This window comes from Myxocyprinus asiaticus, chromosome 41, assembly GCF_019703515.2.
Source record: "Myxocyprinus asiaticus isolate MX2 ecotype Aquarium Trade chromosome 41, UBuf_Myxa_2, whole genome shotgun sequence".
NCBI classification, from domain to species: domain Eukaryota; kingdom Metazoa; phylum Chordata; class Actinopteri; order Cypriniformes; family Catostomidae; genus Myxocyprinus; species Myxocyprinus asiaticus.
Window position 1 is genome coordinate 3,731,400 of NC_059384.1, and position 15,077 is coordinate 3,746,476.

The 15,077-nt window shown below is 36.9% G+C and overlaps 1 protein-coding gene across 1 annotated transcript in view; it reads left to right on the top strand.

The window, feature by feature from the left end:
- LOC127431669 (katanin-interacting protein-like) overlaps positions 1 to 14,801 on the top strand; it is a 40,144-nt gene extending 25,343 nt beyond the window's left edge. The window contains 10 exon segments of the mRNA XM_051682196.1: positions 127 to 264; positions 2,728 to 2,852; positions 2,854 to 3,620; positions 6,915 to 7,637; positions 9,279 to 9,300; positions 9,529 to 9,593; positions 11,340 to 11,450; positions 11,747 to 11,886; positions 12,061 to 12,162; positions 14,187 to 14,801. Coding sequence (XP_051538156.1) covers positions 127 to 264; positions 2,728 to 2,852; positions 2,854 to 3,620; positions 6,915 to 7,637; positions 9,279 to 9,300; positions 9,529 to 9,593; positions 11,340 to 11,450; positions 11,747 to 11,886; positions 12,061 to 12,162; positions 14,187 to 14,210 — 2,217 coding nt within the window. The 3' untranslated portion in view covers positions 14,211 to 14,801.
- The last annotated feature ends 276 nt before the right edge of the window (positions 14,802 to 15,077 follow it).

Sequence of the window (15,077 nt, forward strand, 5' to 3'; positions counted from 1 at the left end):
ATATTTTCTATCCCTCATGTTGTTGTATCCCTTTAAAAACAAATGTTACTGTGCATGCAAAATTATTGTGCTTGACACTAGAAATTAGCATGGATTCTGTTTGTGTGTGCGCGTGTGTTTGTTTAGACCATGAAAGAGCATCATATGTGGGCGTGTCCGTTCCATCCACCCGTCCAGCTGTACTTCATCATCAGGAATGTCCAGCACTCCCCGGACTTCAGCATCTCCCATATCAAATTCTGGAATTATAACCGGAGTCTCAATGTGAGTACAGCAAGGCTGGAAAATTCAGCAGGACTATGAGTGATAAAACAATTTTACCAACTGTTACAGCTCACGTTCACTAAACAGCATTTACTGAAAGCAGTGGTAATCCAAATGGTCAAAAATGTTCTTGCCAATAAAGCTTCCTTAGCACATAGTCATTCCACCAAACATCCAAAATGTAAGGGATCATATATATCAAAATTTGTATCAAAATTTAAGGGATCATGAATTATTACGTTTTTATTACATTTTCTGCTTTTTTTGCTTACCAAAACGAGTTATAATTTAGTTTTTCCATGACCATTTTTTACCCTCTCCATAGACCTTTTTTCACAGCAGCGCCATCTTTGATTTTTGTTGGGAATGATAATGAGGCTGTGAGGGATAGACATACAGTCTCTTCAATGGGTTGTACTGCAGTTTAAAGTGTTTTTGGATCGTTCCATGGACAAAACATTGAAAAAACATCTTTTCAAGAACATTCAGAAGACAAAAAACTCCAGACAAGATGAGTTATGGAAAATCAGATGGGATCTAGGAGCTTTTTACAGCTTTATACCGTGCATGCCATTGTAGAAATGCAAGTCTATCCCTCACAGCCTCGTTATCATTCCCATTAAAAGTCAAAGATGATGCTACCGTGAATAAGGTCTTAAATGGGCCATTTTTAATTAATTTTTTGCTGCTCTTTCTTAATGACATGAACCCTTTAACAAAAAAATATGGTGAACGCTGTATTTGCCAGAGGCATTTTGTCTGTTTGTTTCTCTGTGTGTGTGTGTGTGTGTGTGAGTGTGTGTGTGTGTGTGTGTGTGTTGAACAGTTGGAGATTGGCAGTAGGGATTAGTTGTGTTTAGCTGTGGTCTCCCCCACACACTATCGCACTAAAGTCTGATCACAACTCACTGTCTGCGCACTAAAGCTTGAATAGTTGGGGATGTACATCTCTTTACACATTAACTGATGTGTACAGATACCAAGACATAATGGTAGATTGTTGGTGCGTATGGGTGAGTGTGTTTGTCCTTGTTTTGTTGCTGTAATCACCCTGGTTAAAGATGTCATCTCCCATATCTCTGTTTTGGATTCCCTGCCTATGTAGTTAGCAGTGTTTGCTATGGAAAGCATCACTTTTACTATCGTTCATACTTTGGGTTAGTGTGGCTTGTTGTGGCGTGCTGTTACTTTTCTACACAAGACTTGCGTTTTTCGACTGGCAGATGATAAAACGAAAGAAAATCCAATTGACTTACATTCTGTTTAGAAAATAAAAAATATCTAGTTAATTTATTGTATTGGGAATTTTGAAGTAGCTTGATTGTTTCTTCCTAAACATTAACTTGATTTGTATGTACAAACTTTCATGTCATATTTTATGGACCGGCATATCTTAATTTATATGCACAAATACCGTATAACTATAAATGGTACTAAACAGCAATATTTACCTTTGTTTATGTTTACTTGAACATTTCAATATGTCATACGTTCCATGCAAAGACTTCTATGTAAATTTTTGAGTGATGATACAAATTATTTGTTGAATCAGAGTTTTGAATTGATTCATTGAAACAGACAGTTTGAAGTGATTCATGGAAATGAATCGAATGATTCAATCACTAATTCTAATACCAATGCCACTTTTTGCTGTTCATGATGGTTCTTAAAGGAATGTTCCGGGTTCAATATAAGTTAAGCTCAATCAACAGCATTTGTGGAATAATGTTGATTACCACAAAAAATTATTTCAACTCGTCCCTTGCTTATTTAAAAAATGAAGTCATTGTAAGTGCCTTACTGTAACCGTAATTTTTGCTTCTTTTTTTTTTTTCAAGAGGAGTGGCGAGTCAATAATTGTTTTGTGAAAATAAACATTATGCCAAAAATGCTATTAACTGGGGCCTGGGTAGCTCAGCGAGTATTGACTCTGACTACCACCCCTGGAGTCGCGAGTTCGAATCCAGGGCATGCTGAGTGACTCCAGCCAGGTCTCCTAAGCAACTAAATTGGCCCGGTTGCTATGGAGGGTAGAGTCACATGGGGTAACCTCCTTGTGGTCGCAATTAGGGGTTCTCGCTCTCAATGGGGCATGTGGTGAGTTGTGCGTGGATTGCGGAGAGTAGCATGAGCCTCCACATGCTGTGAGTCTCTGCGGTGTCATGCACAGCGAGTCACGTGATAAGATGCACGGATTGACGGTCTCAGAAGCGGAGGCAACTGAGACTTGTCCTCCACCACCAGGATTGTGGTGAGCAACCGCACCACCACGAGGACCTACTAAGTAGTGGGAATTGGGCATTCCAAATTGGGAGAAAAAGGGGGATAACAACATTTTTTTATTAATTTAGCTTAACTTGTATTAAACTCGGAATTTTAAATCCTCTGGAAAATCATTGTGCATATACTGTGATTATTTTCAAAATATTGCCCAGCCCTAATATCCGTGTGCTTTTCCAACAGGATATTGATGTGGGTGCTCATCATGTGCGCTTGTATGTAAACAGCACTCTGGTCTTTGAGGGTCATTTGGAGAAAGGTTGCGGAAACCAGGTCTTTGATTACAGCACGTCCATTGAACTCCAAGACCACCTTTCCAAGCCCTGTCACATCAGAACACACTCTGGTGGGCTGTCGCCCACATAACCAAGAAAATGAATTTCAGGAGTCCAACTCTGGCCAATCAGATTACAGCTCTACCCAAATAGTAGAAACAAGCCAGAACCAGTCAGATATAAGTGCCACTCACCTAGTTAACCCTGGCAACTGTGCCGTTTCAATGCAAAGGGACTCGCCCCCTTTGGATCTGATTTTACCCACGGGGCGGATTCCAGGACAACAAATGGAGGAAGTGAAAACGGTGACCACACAACCGTCATCTAGTCGGCTTGCACATTGGCTCCAGCCGCTAAACCAGACAGTAATGGATGAAGCTGAGGGGTCTCGGGAGCAAGAGCGCCCCCAGTGGCTCCAACTGCAGAATACAGCCAAACCCAAACACTCGTTACTGCCGGATATTTCGTGCAACCCTGTACGTGCCTGCAAAGACGCCTCCAGCCACAGGGGGGCAGCACCCCTTGACTGGCCACAGAGAACAGTGACCCGTGAATTTAGCACCGACTCCGACCGGCTTAACTATCGTAAAGAGTCCAAACAAGAGCATGACCCAAGTATGCGGACAGAACAAGGTTCACAGTCCCATTCAGAGCGACACCTGAGCAATCAGTTGGACCAGGATTTGAAATTGTGGGATGAACGTGCTGAGAGAGCAGAACGACCAAGCAGTGGCAGGCGAAGTTCTGCAAGATCGCGAAACAGATCACAATTTAACCACAGCAGTGACCTCATTGCAACAGGTGCATGCCTCAAAAAACAAAAACACCTTGATCAAACTTTTACTCTGTGCACAGCCCTCTACAATGCAAATAAATCACTCAAATATGTGACCAAATTTCGCTCTATGCAACTGAAAATGTCTGCGATTAGCCACTGGTAAATGTTCAGATTTCACTCAGCAGTGATTGAGTTTTGATTCGCTTGTGTAATGTGTGTCCAAAGATGAGATCCATGCAATCCATTTTTCATTGAATGTCTCTTTTAAAACTCTTTCTGTTCTTTAAAGTCAGTTGTTGACCAAAAGCAACCAAAATAGAGTAATTTATCTGTATTAACACTTAGCACGGATGCGCTAAAGAAGCAACTCCACTCTTGATAATGTGCGCTCAACCAAAACACTTCTGTGTGACGCTCGCTGAATTGCCGCTATTCTTAAAGTGACAGTACCATTTTAAGACAAGTTATTCATGTTAACAAACATGTAACAAGACATGGTATTTATTGATTGAATACACTGAATTTGTTTATTTTTTTAAAAGTTAAATGTGACCAAAATTATGAATAACTAATCATTAGATAAAATTTGTGAGATTACTATTTTTGCAATCTACCTAGTAAGAAGGTCCCCTGTATAATTAACAGCATTATGGACATTATAGCTGACATGAATCAGAATCGTATTGAATCAAGTCAAATCGAGATCAGAATTTGAATTGTGAGCTTGTGAATCAAGAGTGAGTCGGGAAGTGTGTATCAAAGCCTAGCCCTAATGTTAACCCTCCTAATACTTTCAAAATTGCCCTACCTTGTACCTTTCCAGTCAAAAATGGCCAGAAAGATAACAGTAAAAAAAAATTTTTTTTTTTGTTTTTTGGATGATAAAAATTATAAAAAAAATAAATAAATCTTCTCCAGAGTAATAACATTAAAATATATATATTTTTTTTTAAAGATTTTATGCTATTTGGATCTTATTAACATGTACATTTCTCAATTTAAAAAGATGGACCTAAATGTAAACTTTCCAACAGTGGAAAATGTAATTTTTCTCACCTTGGAGTCAGACTCAGAATTATTTTCTGTGTGTGTGCGTGAGTACATGAATGTGTGTTCTGCATTCTCCTTTCTGGCTGTGTCAGTCTCACCCATTTATGTGTGTCTGTGTGTTTGCATGTGTGTGTTCTGCTTTCTGCCTGTTTTAGTCTCTTTAGTGTTCGACCAATATGGGTTTTGTAATGGCTGATGACGATATCCAGAGAGCAGGGTGGCCGATACAATGCCGATATATCACACAGTTTAATATAGTTAATAACATAAACATAAAATTGATTAAAAAAATGAATAAACTCTTATTTAGCACTATATTTACTCAATTTCGCACAAAACTTTAAATTTGTAAAAAATAATCTAAAAAAATTAAATTGTATTTTAAATGATACATAGCAGTTTCATCTGATTTCTGTTTAGTCATCAAATTTTTGTAATTTATTTGCACATGAAGAAATTGTTAATATATGAGGAAGAAGGAAATAACAGTACACACAGTAGTCCAGCAACCATGGATGGCATGTCCACGTTAGCAATCACATTTTCTGAAAAAATACTGAATCAAACTAACTGCACATACAGTGCACACACAGTGAATATGACAGTTACTTATAGCACACGTGAAGCGTTTTACTTGAAGTTGCACATCACACACTCGTGTGGATCCAGCGCTAGCAGCAATCTCCTGACAGTTTAAACGGCCTGGATCACCAGCTTGGATTGTCATGGACTGACTGTCATGATTTGTGAATCAGAGGAACTTCTGATCCTGATCCTGAAGTTTTGATTCTGGCTGATGGAATACACGCTTCAGAGGAAGATATTATATGAGCACTCCATGGGAAGAAAACGCTGGATTTTCGTGAGGTTCATGAATTTCATCTGTTTAAACAAGATATCTGTATATTTGCAAATGGTAGAAGTTTTATTGATATTTGCCTCTTATCATTAGAAAAGAAATGTAAAGGTTACAGGGAACTGTTGAGGAGAGACAGTTAGAATACGTGCTTCAGTGGAAGATTTATGAGCGTTCCACAGGACGCTGGATCTGCTCAAATTTTGTGAGGTTTGTTTATTACATCTGTTTAAACAAGATATGCGCATATTTGCAGATGGTATATGATATTAGTTTTATTGATATTTGGCTTTTTATCATTAGACAAGACAGTTAAATGTTACAGGGAACTGTTGAGGAGAGAGAGGGAGAATGAAACTGGCGAGCACTTTAACATTATGAGCTCAAACGCGTCTGATGCGGCTCTGACATGCGGACCTTTTAAATGATACTATGTTGCACACCTGTCTATTATTGTAGTAACACAATGGCACATAACAAAAAAACAAACCGTGACTGGTTGTTTACATGTCTCAGTTACTTCACATGCAAGCAGGTGATTTTTGGCACCCTCATGAAACAAACTGGCCAAACGGGAAAATTTATCGGCCGATATTATGACTTTTTTAATTATCAGCATCGGCCTCTGCGATATATCGGTCAACTACTAGTGTGTTTGTGTGCATGTGTGTGTTTTGCATTGTGGCTAATTTATAGATTTTATTTGACAAATTTCAGAACAATTTGTGTTATAGTCTCACAATTTAATTTTTGTGTGTGTGTGAGTTTTTTCTACATTGTGGCTGATTTATAGATAGTATTCAAATTAAGATCCACCCCAAAAATTGCTCTGCATTATGGTCTTTCCCATTCATTTCCTATGGCCGGTCAATTTTGACCGCAAAGGTAAAAGGTGTCAATTTGTTTTCGTTTTTTTTATGACCACTTAGACCTATGGACTATGGAATTTTTTCAAGTAGTAGAAAAGTCACCAAGATAAAGGAAACCATTTTTAAAAAATCATAAAAATGTGAGGATTACAGCATTCCATTTAAGTCTTGTAGTGTCAAAGGTTTCTATTTACAATGTGATTTTGAAGCAGTTGATTATTCTAACCAATTCCAGACATGTCCATTGAGCAATGAATCGCAATAGCGAATCAAGGATGCTTAAATTAGTCTAGAGTCCTATTAGTAATAACAGCCTGTCTGATGCCAAGATACCTCTTTCGCTTCTTTTTGTGGTGACACCTTCAAACTCGAAAATAAGCTTTAGAAGTGAAAATATTTGTTACATGTCGTGCAGCTCGCTTGCGATGTAGAAGGTAATTACACTGCAAAAGCGACAAAACTAGAACTATGACTGCATACATTATGATATTTTTGTAACCCGCTGGTGCCTCGTTCTCATCTGTTTTTGCTTGCTGCTGTAGAGGAGAGTGGCCCGACATCCGTCCGTAACCGAAGACCAAAACCTCAATGGTGTGAACAGGACGATCCGTTAATGGAATCCTGGGACTCATTAACGAAGTTTAACCAGCATCAGCGAGGGTGAATCTCCAACATGGCATTGGAGAGAGATATCTTCGATGAGTTTGTTCAGCGTCAGTCCCGCCCGACACCCATCGTCGCCAGTCGTCCTACCGCCTCTTCGCTCCCTGATTCCGATGACCCTGAAAATGACCCCCGTGACCCTGATGAAGACTTTGAAATCCCGGTTCTCCCACAAGGTCGCCAACTCGTCATTTACATCATGTCCACATGGGGTGACCGTCACTACATCGGCCTCAACGGCATTGAGATCTTTTCCTCCAATGGTGAGCCAGTCAAACCTGTCCACATCACGGCCGACCCACCTGATATTAATATTTTACCGGCCTACGGGAAAGACCCACGCATCATTACCAACCTCATTGATGGTGTAAACAGAACTCAAGACGACATGCATCTGTGGCTGGCTCCGTTCACTCCTGGCCGCAGGCACGTGATCTCCATGGATCTTGGTGTGAAATGTTGCCTGGCAATGATCCGTGTTTGGAATTACAACAAGTCCAGGATACACTCGTTTAGAGGAGCACGAGAAATGGAGATAATTCTCGATGGATGTTATATTTTTAGAGGGGAGATAGCCAAAGCTTCTGGAACTCTCTCAGGAGGTATGGCTGTAAAGAACGTTTAGATAATTGATGTCTAAACGTTCGCTAATTAGTAGGGGTCGAATGATAAGGGTTTTTTAATGGCCGATACCGATATCTAGGGAGCAGAATGGCCAATATAAATGCAGATAAACATAATACAATTTAACAAAGTGTTTTCTAAAGTGAAACAAACACTTCTTTTATGGAATATTTCCTCAAATTTGCATGAACCTGAAAAGAAAAAATCTTGAAAACAGTAAGTGTTGAGTATCCATTTGACAAATCTATTGGTAGATTTTAAAACTGACCCAAGTGAAAGTTGACACTCTTATTAATCGTCCAAGCGAACACGGTTATCGGATGATGCCGGGAATAGCAAAATGGCCAAATATCGGCCAATTAATCGGCCTGGCCGATATATCGGGATATCACTACTAATTAGTTTTACGACAATATTAAATAAAATTGACCCTATTTACTTTCTCAACACTTGTTCCTGTTCTTCCTGTGCTTGATTCATCAGTGCTTGATATTCTAATGAATAAATAATTGTCTTCGTAATCTTTTATCAAAATTTTCTTTCTTTTTTGGCTGACTTCACCTAGGTCAGATTAGCTGCAAGATCATGTTTTATCATAGCCACTTTTCACCATCCAATCAATTCCTAATGGATTAGGGCCGTGCAATATGACAAAATATATATATTATTTTTGATAGATATTGCGATTTCGTCAAATGTTTTTCTTTATTCACACATTTTACATTCAAAAGTGCATTTCTGTGTTCAAAATCACATTTCAGAAAGTAAAAAAATGGCTTTGCATAAATTATAGCGTTTATTTCTTTGTTGATTTTTGTTTTTCATTATTCTTTATTCACCTTCCCAATTTCTGTTTTGTTTTCTCGCTGGTACCTTTTCTGTGCACTTCATTTTGATTGGCGAGATCTCGTCAGTGTACAAAAGAAGTGTACCAATCAGTAGAGATGGGACAACATATTGAATTTCTATATATCACAAACCACAAAAATGATGAACCATATTGTGGCATAACTCCATATTTAGAAATTTGCAACATTGTTCTCTGTCCACGTGATCAGATATGAAATAACCTGTCAAACATCATAATCTCTCTATCGCTTGATTTTTACCTCTGCTGCTTTTTGTTTTTACTCACAACACTGTTTACAGGGTTCATGCAAAGTCCTTAGAGTGCTTGAATTAAGCTTTTAGAAATTTAAGATCTGGAATACCTGGAAAATTGCCTTGTTTTGATGAAAAGTGCTTGAGATTAAAACAGACCGTTTCCTCCGTGTAATGTGTGTCCATCAAAGATGAGGCGACTCCACTTTCATTGAATAATGTGTCTTAATATCCTTTCTGTTCTTTACAGTCAGATAAAAATGTAAAATGAAATATTAATATTAATCTAACACAGCTTGGATGCGCTAAAGAAACCGAGAGATTCTCGTTGATGTTCGCTGAACCGGAACACTGTGAGCCGCTCATTGAACTCTTAAAGTGACAGTAACATTATTAGTGTTTCTTATACAAATGAATGTAAACTCAGTGTTATTACATTATTTCAAACAGTGATAGCTCAAATCATTATTCTATATACAGTACCATTTCATGATCTAATATTAATTAATATAATGTAGATTTTTTTGTACCGCCCATAACGTATCACTCACTGGAACCAGCAGAAACACAGATGACACACACACTCACCGGTACAGAACACTTTTGATATGATTCTAATGAACTGCCAATGGTAGACGGGGGAGTATTCGGGGAAACAGTATTTATTTTTGCAATTCCATTTAGTGATGCTACTGGTGAAGAAATGACACACTTCAGCTTTTAAAGGGACATATGAGAGGTTATGGTATATGTATGTATGTTTTTTAGGGGTGGAAACCGGAGAGATGAGCTGGCCAGTATGGACTATGAAGCACCTTTAATGCCATGTGGATGTATCCTCATTTCTGTTCACAATACGGTTCATTACAAATATCAGTTTATTTCGGTTCTGTTAAAATGCTTATGATTCAAGTATTACAAGCAGGGTCCAAAATTAACACTCGTAAAGCGAGTAACAAGTAAATGTTAATAATGAATTACCATTGTTAGGAACAGCACGATAATACATGATTTAAAGGGATAGTTCACCCGAAAATGAAAATTCTCTCATCATTTACTCGCCCACATGCCATCCCAGATGTGTATGACTTTATTTCTTCTGCTGAACACAAACAAAGATTTTCAGAAGAATATATCAGCTCTGTTGGTCCATACAATGCATGTGAATGGTGAACAGAACTTATAAGGTCCAAAAAGCACATAAAGGCAGCATAAAAGTAATCCAAACTACTCCAGTGGTTAAATCTGTCTTCAGAAGTGATATGAAAGGTGTGGTTGAAAAGGTGAAAAACAGTTCAATATTTAAGTCCTAATAATGTTAAATACTACTTAAAAATGAGTTGCAGTATTTTGGATCACTTTTGTATGGAAGCCCTAAACCACAAGGTGGAAAAAATATTTCACTAAGTGCAATTTTTCTTTTTATTTTAAGTATCTTAGTGCCTTCCTGAGCCTATGTCCTACAAAAAAAAATTATCTGCAAAGGATTTTTACCTCAAGCAAAAAATAAATAAAAATGTTTTGCTCAAAAAAAGGTTCTTTACAAAATTGTTTTTCTCATAGAGGCAACATGTGAGATTTTATTTTTCTTGCTAGCTAACAATGAGCATGTAATACCAACCTCGGCCACCAGGTGACACTATCAGTAAGTGTGAAATATTATGCTGACAGGTGACAGGTGTAATTTATCTGTTGATTTATACATTTATAACAAGAATTCATTTATATTTCATTACAAGAATGTTTTGCAAATCTTAATAAAGAAAAAAAAACAATGTTAGAGAGTCTTCTAATACATGAATATACCTCAGGTTAAATAAACAATTTCTGATTGTTTGATGACCTTCACCACATTCGATCACCTTGTCAGCATAAGATTTGATGCTTATTGATAGTGACACCTGGTGGCCGAGGTTGGTACTGCATGCTCATTGTTAGCTAGCAATAATTTTTTTCTATAGTTTTGCCTCTTGTGAAAAATCAAAGAGAAAACAGATGGGGGCCTGGGTAGCTCAGCAAGTAAAGACGCTGACTATCACCCCAGGAGTCGCGAGTTCGAATCCAGGGCGTGCTGAGTGACTCCAGCCAGGTCTCCTAAGCAACCAAATTGGCCCAGTTGCTAGGGAGGGTAGAGTCACATGGGATAACCTCCTTGTGGTCGCTATAATGTGGTTCTCGCTCTCGGTGGGGCGCGTGGTGAGCTGTGCGTGGATGTCACGGTAACGCACTCAACAAGCCACGTGATAAGATGCGCGGATTGACGGTCTGAGACGCGGTGGCAGCTGGGATGAGTCACTACGCCACCACGAGGACTTAGAGCGCATTGGGAATTGGGCATGCCAAATTGGGGAGAAAAAAAAGAAGAGAGAAAAGATTTTGAGAAAAAAAAAATTGCTACAATCTTTTTTTTTTCTTTTTTTTTTTAGGACGTAGGCCCAGGAATGCCACATAAAAAAAATCCACCTAGTATTTTTTTACCTTTTATTATTTTTTATTTTTTTCAATTTGTGGTTTAGGGCTTCCGTACTTTTATGCATGCATGTGATTTCACAAGTGTTTTCCTTGACTGAATGTGTCAGTTATATTCCAGTTGCAGTTGTTGACGACGTGGGGTGACCCGTACTACACTGGCCTTAATGGACTGGAATTCTATGACCAGAATGAGCAGAAAATACCACTCAGTGACAACAGTATCCTTATGAACGCACACATACACGCACCACTCAGAAGGATGATTTAGACAACGTTACAGCTCAGATAACAAACATTTAAACTGAGCAATACATGTAAGTTTTTTATACAAAAATACAAGCTTGTAACCCCTCTGGTACATTTGCCCCATAGACTTCCATTATAAGTGCATTACTGTGAAGATGATTTCCACAGATATGGAACATAGACATGATGTACTGTAGAAAATAACCAGGAATATTCCTTTAATATTACCTGTGTACCTGTGTGTGTTCTTTAGCGGTTTGCCTCGCAGACATCGCTGCTTTTCCTGACAGTGTGAACGTGTTAGATAACGTGTGCGGGGACGTCCGGACGCCTGATAAACTGATTGACGGGATCAATAACACACATGATGGCCGACACATGTGGCTCGCTCCCGTTCTGCCCGGACTGGTGAGGAGAAACTAAAACTGTGACTCTTACGTGCATTCAAATTAAACATTTTGTTATTGTGTCACAACAGTATTGTGTTTCTGTTTGAGGAAATTCTGAATGTCATACTAAATACATATTCTGATGTTCCTGATGTCATTTGTCCCCTCATATTTTCTTTTTTTTCCCCTTTAGGTGAACCGTGTTTATGTCATCTTTGACCAGCCAATGACAGTTTCCATGATTAAATTATGGAATTTCTCCAAAACACCTCAGCGAGGAGTCAAAGAATTTGGGGTAAAACACAAACACACGTAAAGAACTCGACACAGTCAGTTCAGAATGCACACAAAAAGTAGATAAACAAAGACCCATTAACACAAAAGTGATGCAAACCACTAGCAAAAACAAAAAACAAAGTTCTCTTCCTTTCAAAGGTCTTTTTATTGATTTCAAACAATTCTAAAAACAATTCTAAATTCTTCCCCAGCTGACCATTATTTTAAAGAAAACAAAACAGAAAAAAAAAGTAAAAGGAAAGTTTAAATAAATAATATACATATATAAACGCACACATTTGCGCATAAAAAAGTAATAATAGCAACGGTAAATATATAATATACATACGAAAGTTCATGCTAAAAGAATACACGCTTCATGTGCTTTTTCATTCGTATAGTTTAATACTTTCTTTAATGCAAAATATTAGAGATGCAAAACTTTTGTCAACATTTGCTTGCTGTATAACTCCCTTTTGACTTTTATTTGTTCCTTTTTCATAAACCTCAATATATCAGTAGTTTGAAGTCTGTCTGGAATGGTAGTTCTGAACGCATGATACAAAAACTGACAAAAAATCTACCTGCATGGTGAAACAAAAATCTCTCGATTTTCTCTGGGCTAATTTTTACACCTGATTATTAGCAAATTATGAATAATATAGACTAACTCTAACCCTGATTTTCAGAATTATTCTTTTTTATTTATTTTTTTTCTAATTTATTATAGGTTTGAATTTTTGATTTAGTTTTTATTTCTATTTTATTTTCAGTTTGTCATTCCAATTTAGTTTAGTTTTCGTTAGTTTTCACTCTTTGTTAGTTTCAGTGTTTTCTAGTGTCAGTGTATTTAGTTTTTATTTTAGTTTTAGTATTTTATGGCTGCCAAAGCTAAATCATTTACGGATGTCATTTAAATATGTTTAACATTGTTACATTTCTCAGAGGACATTTTAATGTTTAATGAAGGCAGATTCTTGAGGTTTCAAATTTGTATTATATACTGTGTGTCGAAAACTACAATGTAAATTAATTTGAGGTCATTTTTAATTTTATTTTAGTTCATTTTGGAGCAATATAAACGTTTTTTAGTTTAACTTTAGTTTTTTCCAATTATGTTTTTCTATTGCAGTAACGGAAATATTTTCATTTCATTTTTCATTTTAGTTTCCGTTAACGATAATAACACTGCCCCAAATGTTCCCAAAGGGAGGATTTTAGGACAATTTTATCCCCCAAGTATAGTTAAGTAAACCCATACACACAGATTTACCTGGGTTATTGACAGATAAGGTTGTCAGAGATGATAAAAAGGAAAAATCTTCTTTTAAAACATGTTGGTTTCATACTAAATTAATATATTCATACAAAAAATGAAAAATGTCACGTGGTGTAACTGTCAAGTCAAAGGTATTAAAATGCTTTTCTTGGTCCTTGAATACACATAAGTGTATGCATCTTAAATATTCATTTCAAAATAGTTTTCAAACATATTTTTGAAGGTAAAAAATATTTGTTTACAAATATCATGTCTTGTTTTATTTTTGTTTTTTTCACTTTGCAGAATGGCTACCTACCTGCATATTATACTACCTGAAATTGATTTGGAGCACTAAAGTTTATATATATATATATATCAATTTAAAACACAATTGATAAATTATAAAAAAAATAAATAAAAAAAATTAAATACAGATTATTCCAAACTACTTATGCACACATATATATTTTTTATTATTCAGCTTTTGATTAGAAAAAAATTGCATCACATCACTGACCCATTTAGCTATCTAAATGAGCTAATTATACTAATTATAAATTAAATCATTATATTAATTATATTATTACTACAGATTAAAAAGAACGCTTATTGATTCATTATTAGCCAACTTATGGGGACAATTTTGTCCTCAAACTATAGCTAAGTAAACCCACACACACCTGTTTGTTCTTAGTCACGTTACAGAGAGATGTTTTTAGTATTCAATAATCAGGCTATTCCTATAAGTCTCTGAATAAGTAATGAAATATGTTTAATTTCAGCTCTGCGGCCCAAAACCTGCATGACGGACGGACGGAAACACGGAAAGCAGCGATACTGACTGAGAAAGACAGAGTTGAGGATAATGAAAGTGTTAACAGGAGCGTAAAAAAGCAATAACAGTTTCTTTCTGGTCCAAAGATACATTGAAAATACAATGACCTCACCAACAGAGACACACACTCCAGTGTATATGTAATTTATGTATGATAAAAGCTGTAAATTTGCTTATGTTTTTGCTATAATGTTTTCGAGTTGTACTATACTTGATAGTCTGATATTCTATTTTAAAATCTCTTTTTAAAGTAAGTGTCCTTTGAACCATGACATTTCAAGTTGTGAATGGGGAGTTAGTAACGCATAAAATAACATGCACAACAATGCATTTCATGTCTGTTACACTTATAATAGCTTGTGCATTCTACAGCCATATTTTTAATATTTTAAACAGCAGTCCAATTGTGCAGACAGCACACATGTGATCTACCAGCAACATTTTTACAATGTTTCAGCACTCATTTTTTCAAAACCTTTCACTGTTAATTCAAGACACTATTACAAATGATATGCAAAAGCTGCCAGTTTACTGATATTTAATTATTATTAAATATCAAATATTCCTCTACTGTTTGTCATCATTTTTCATGTTTTGTTATGCATTTGCAAAGGAGTCTGTTCTCCAACAGCATTGCAGTGAAAACTGAGGCTGTTTTCACACTTCTAGGTCCAAACAGCGGGACGTTTGGGCTTTCACTCCACTTGCAAATTCACATGAACTGCAGCCCAGTCCACATTTTCAGACACAAATAAAAACTTGGAGCCAGGTCTCAGCCAAAGGCGTGAACAATGGAAGAACGTTTAGTGACGCTAGTGGCGCAGAAACTGCATTCAGC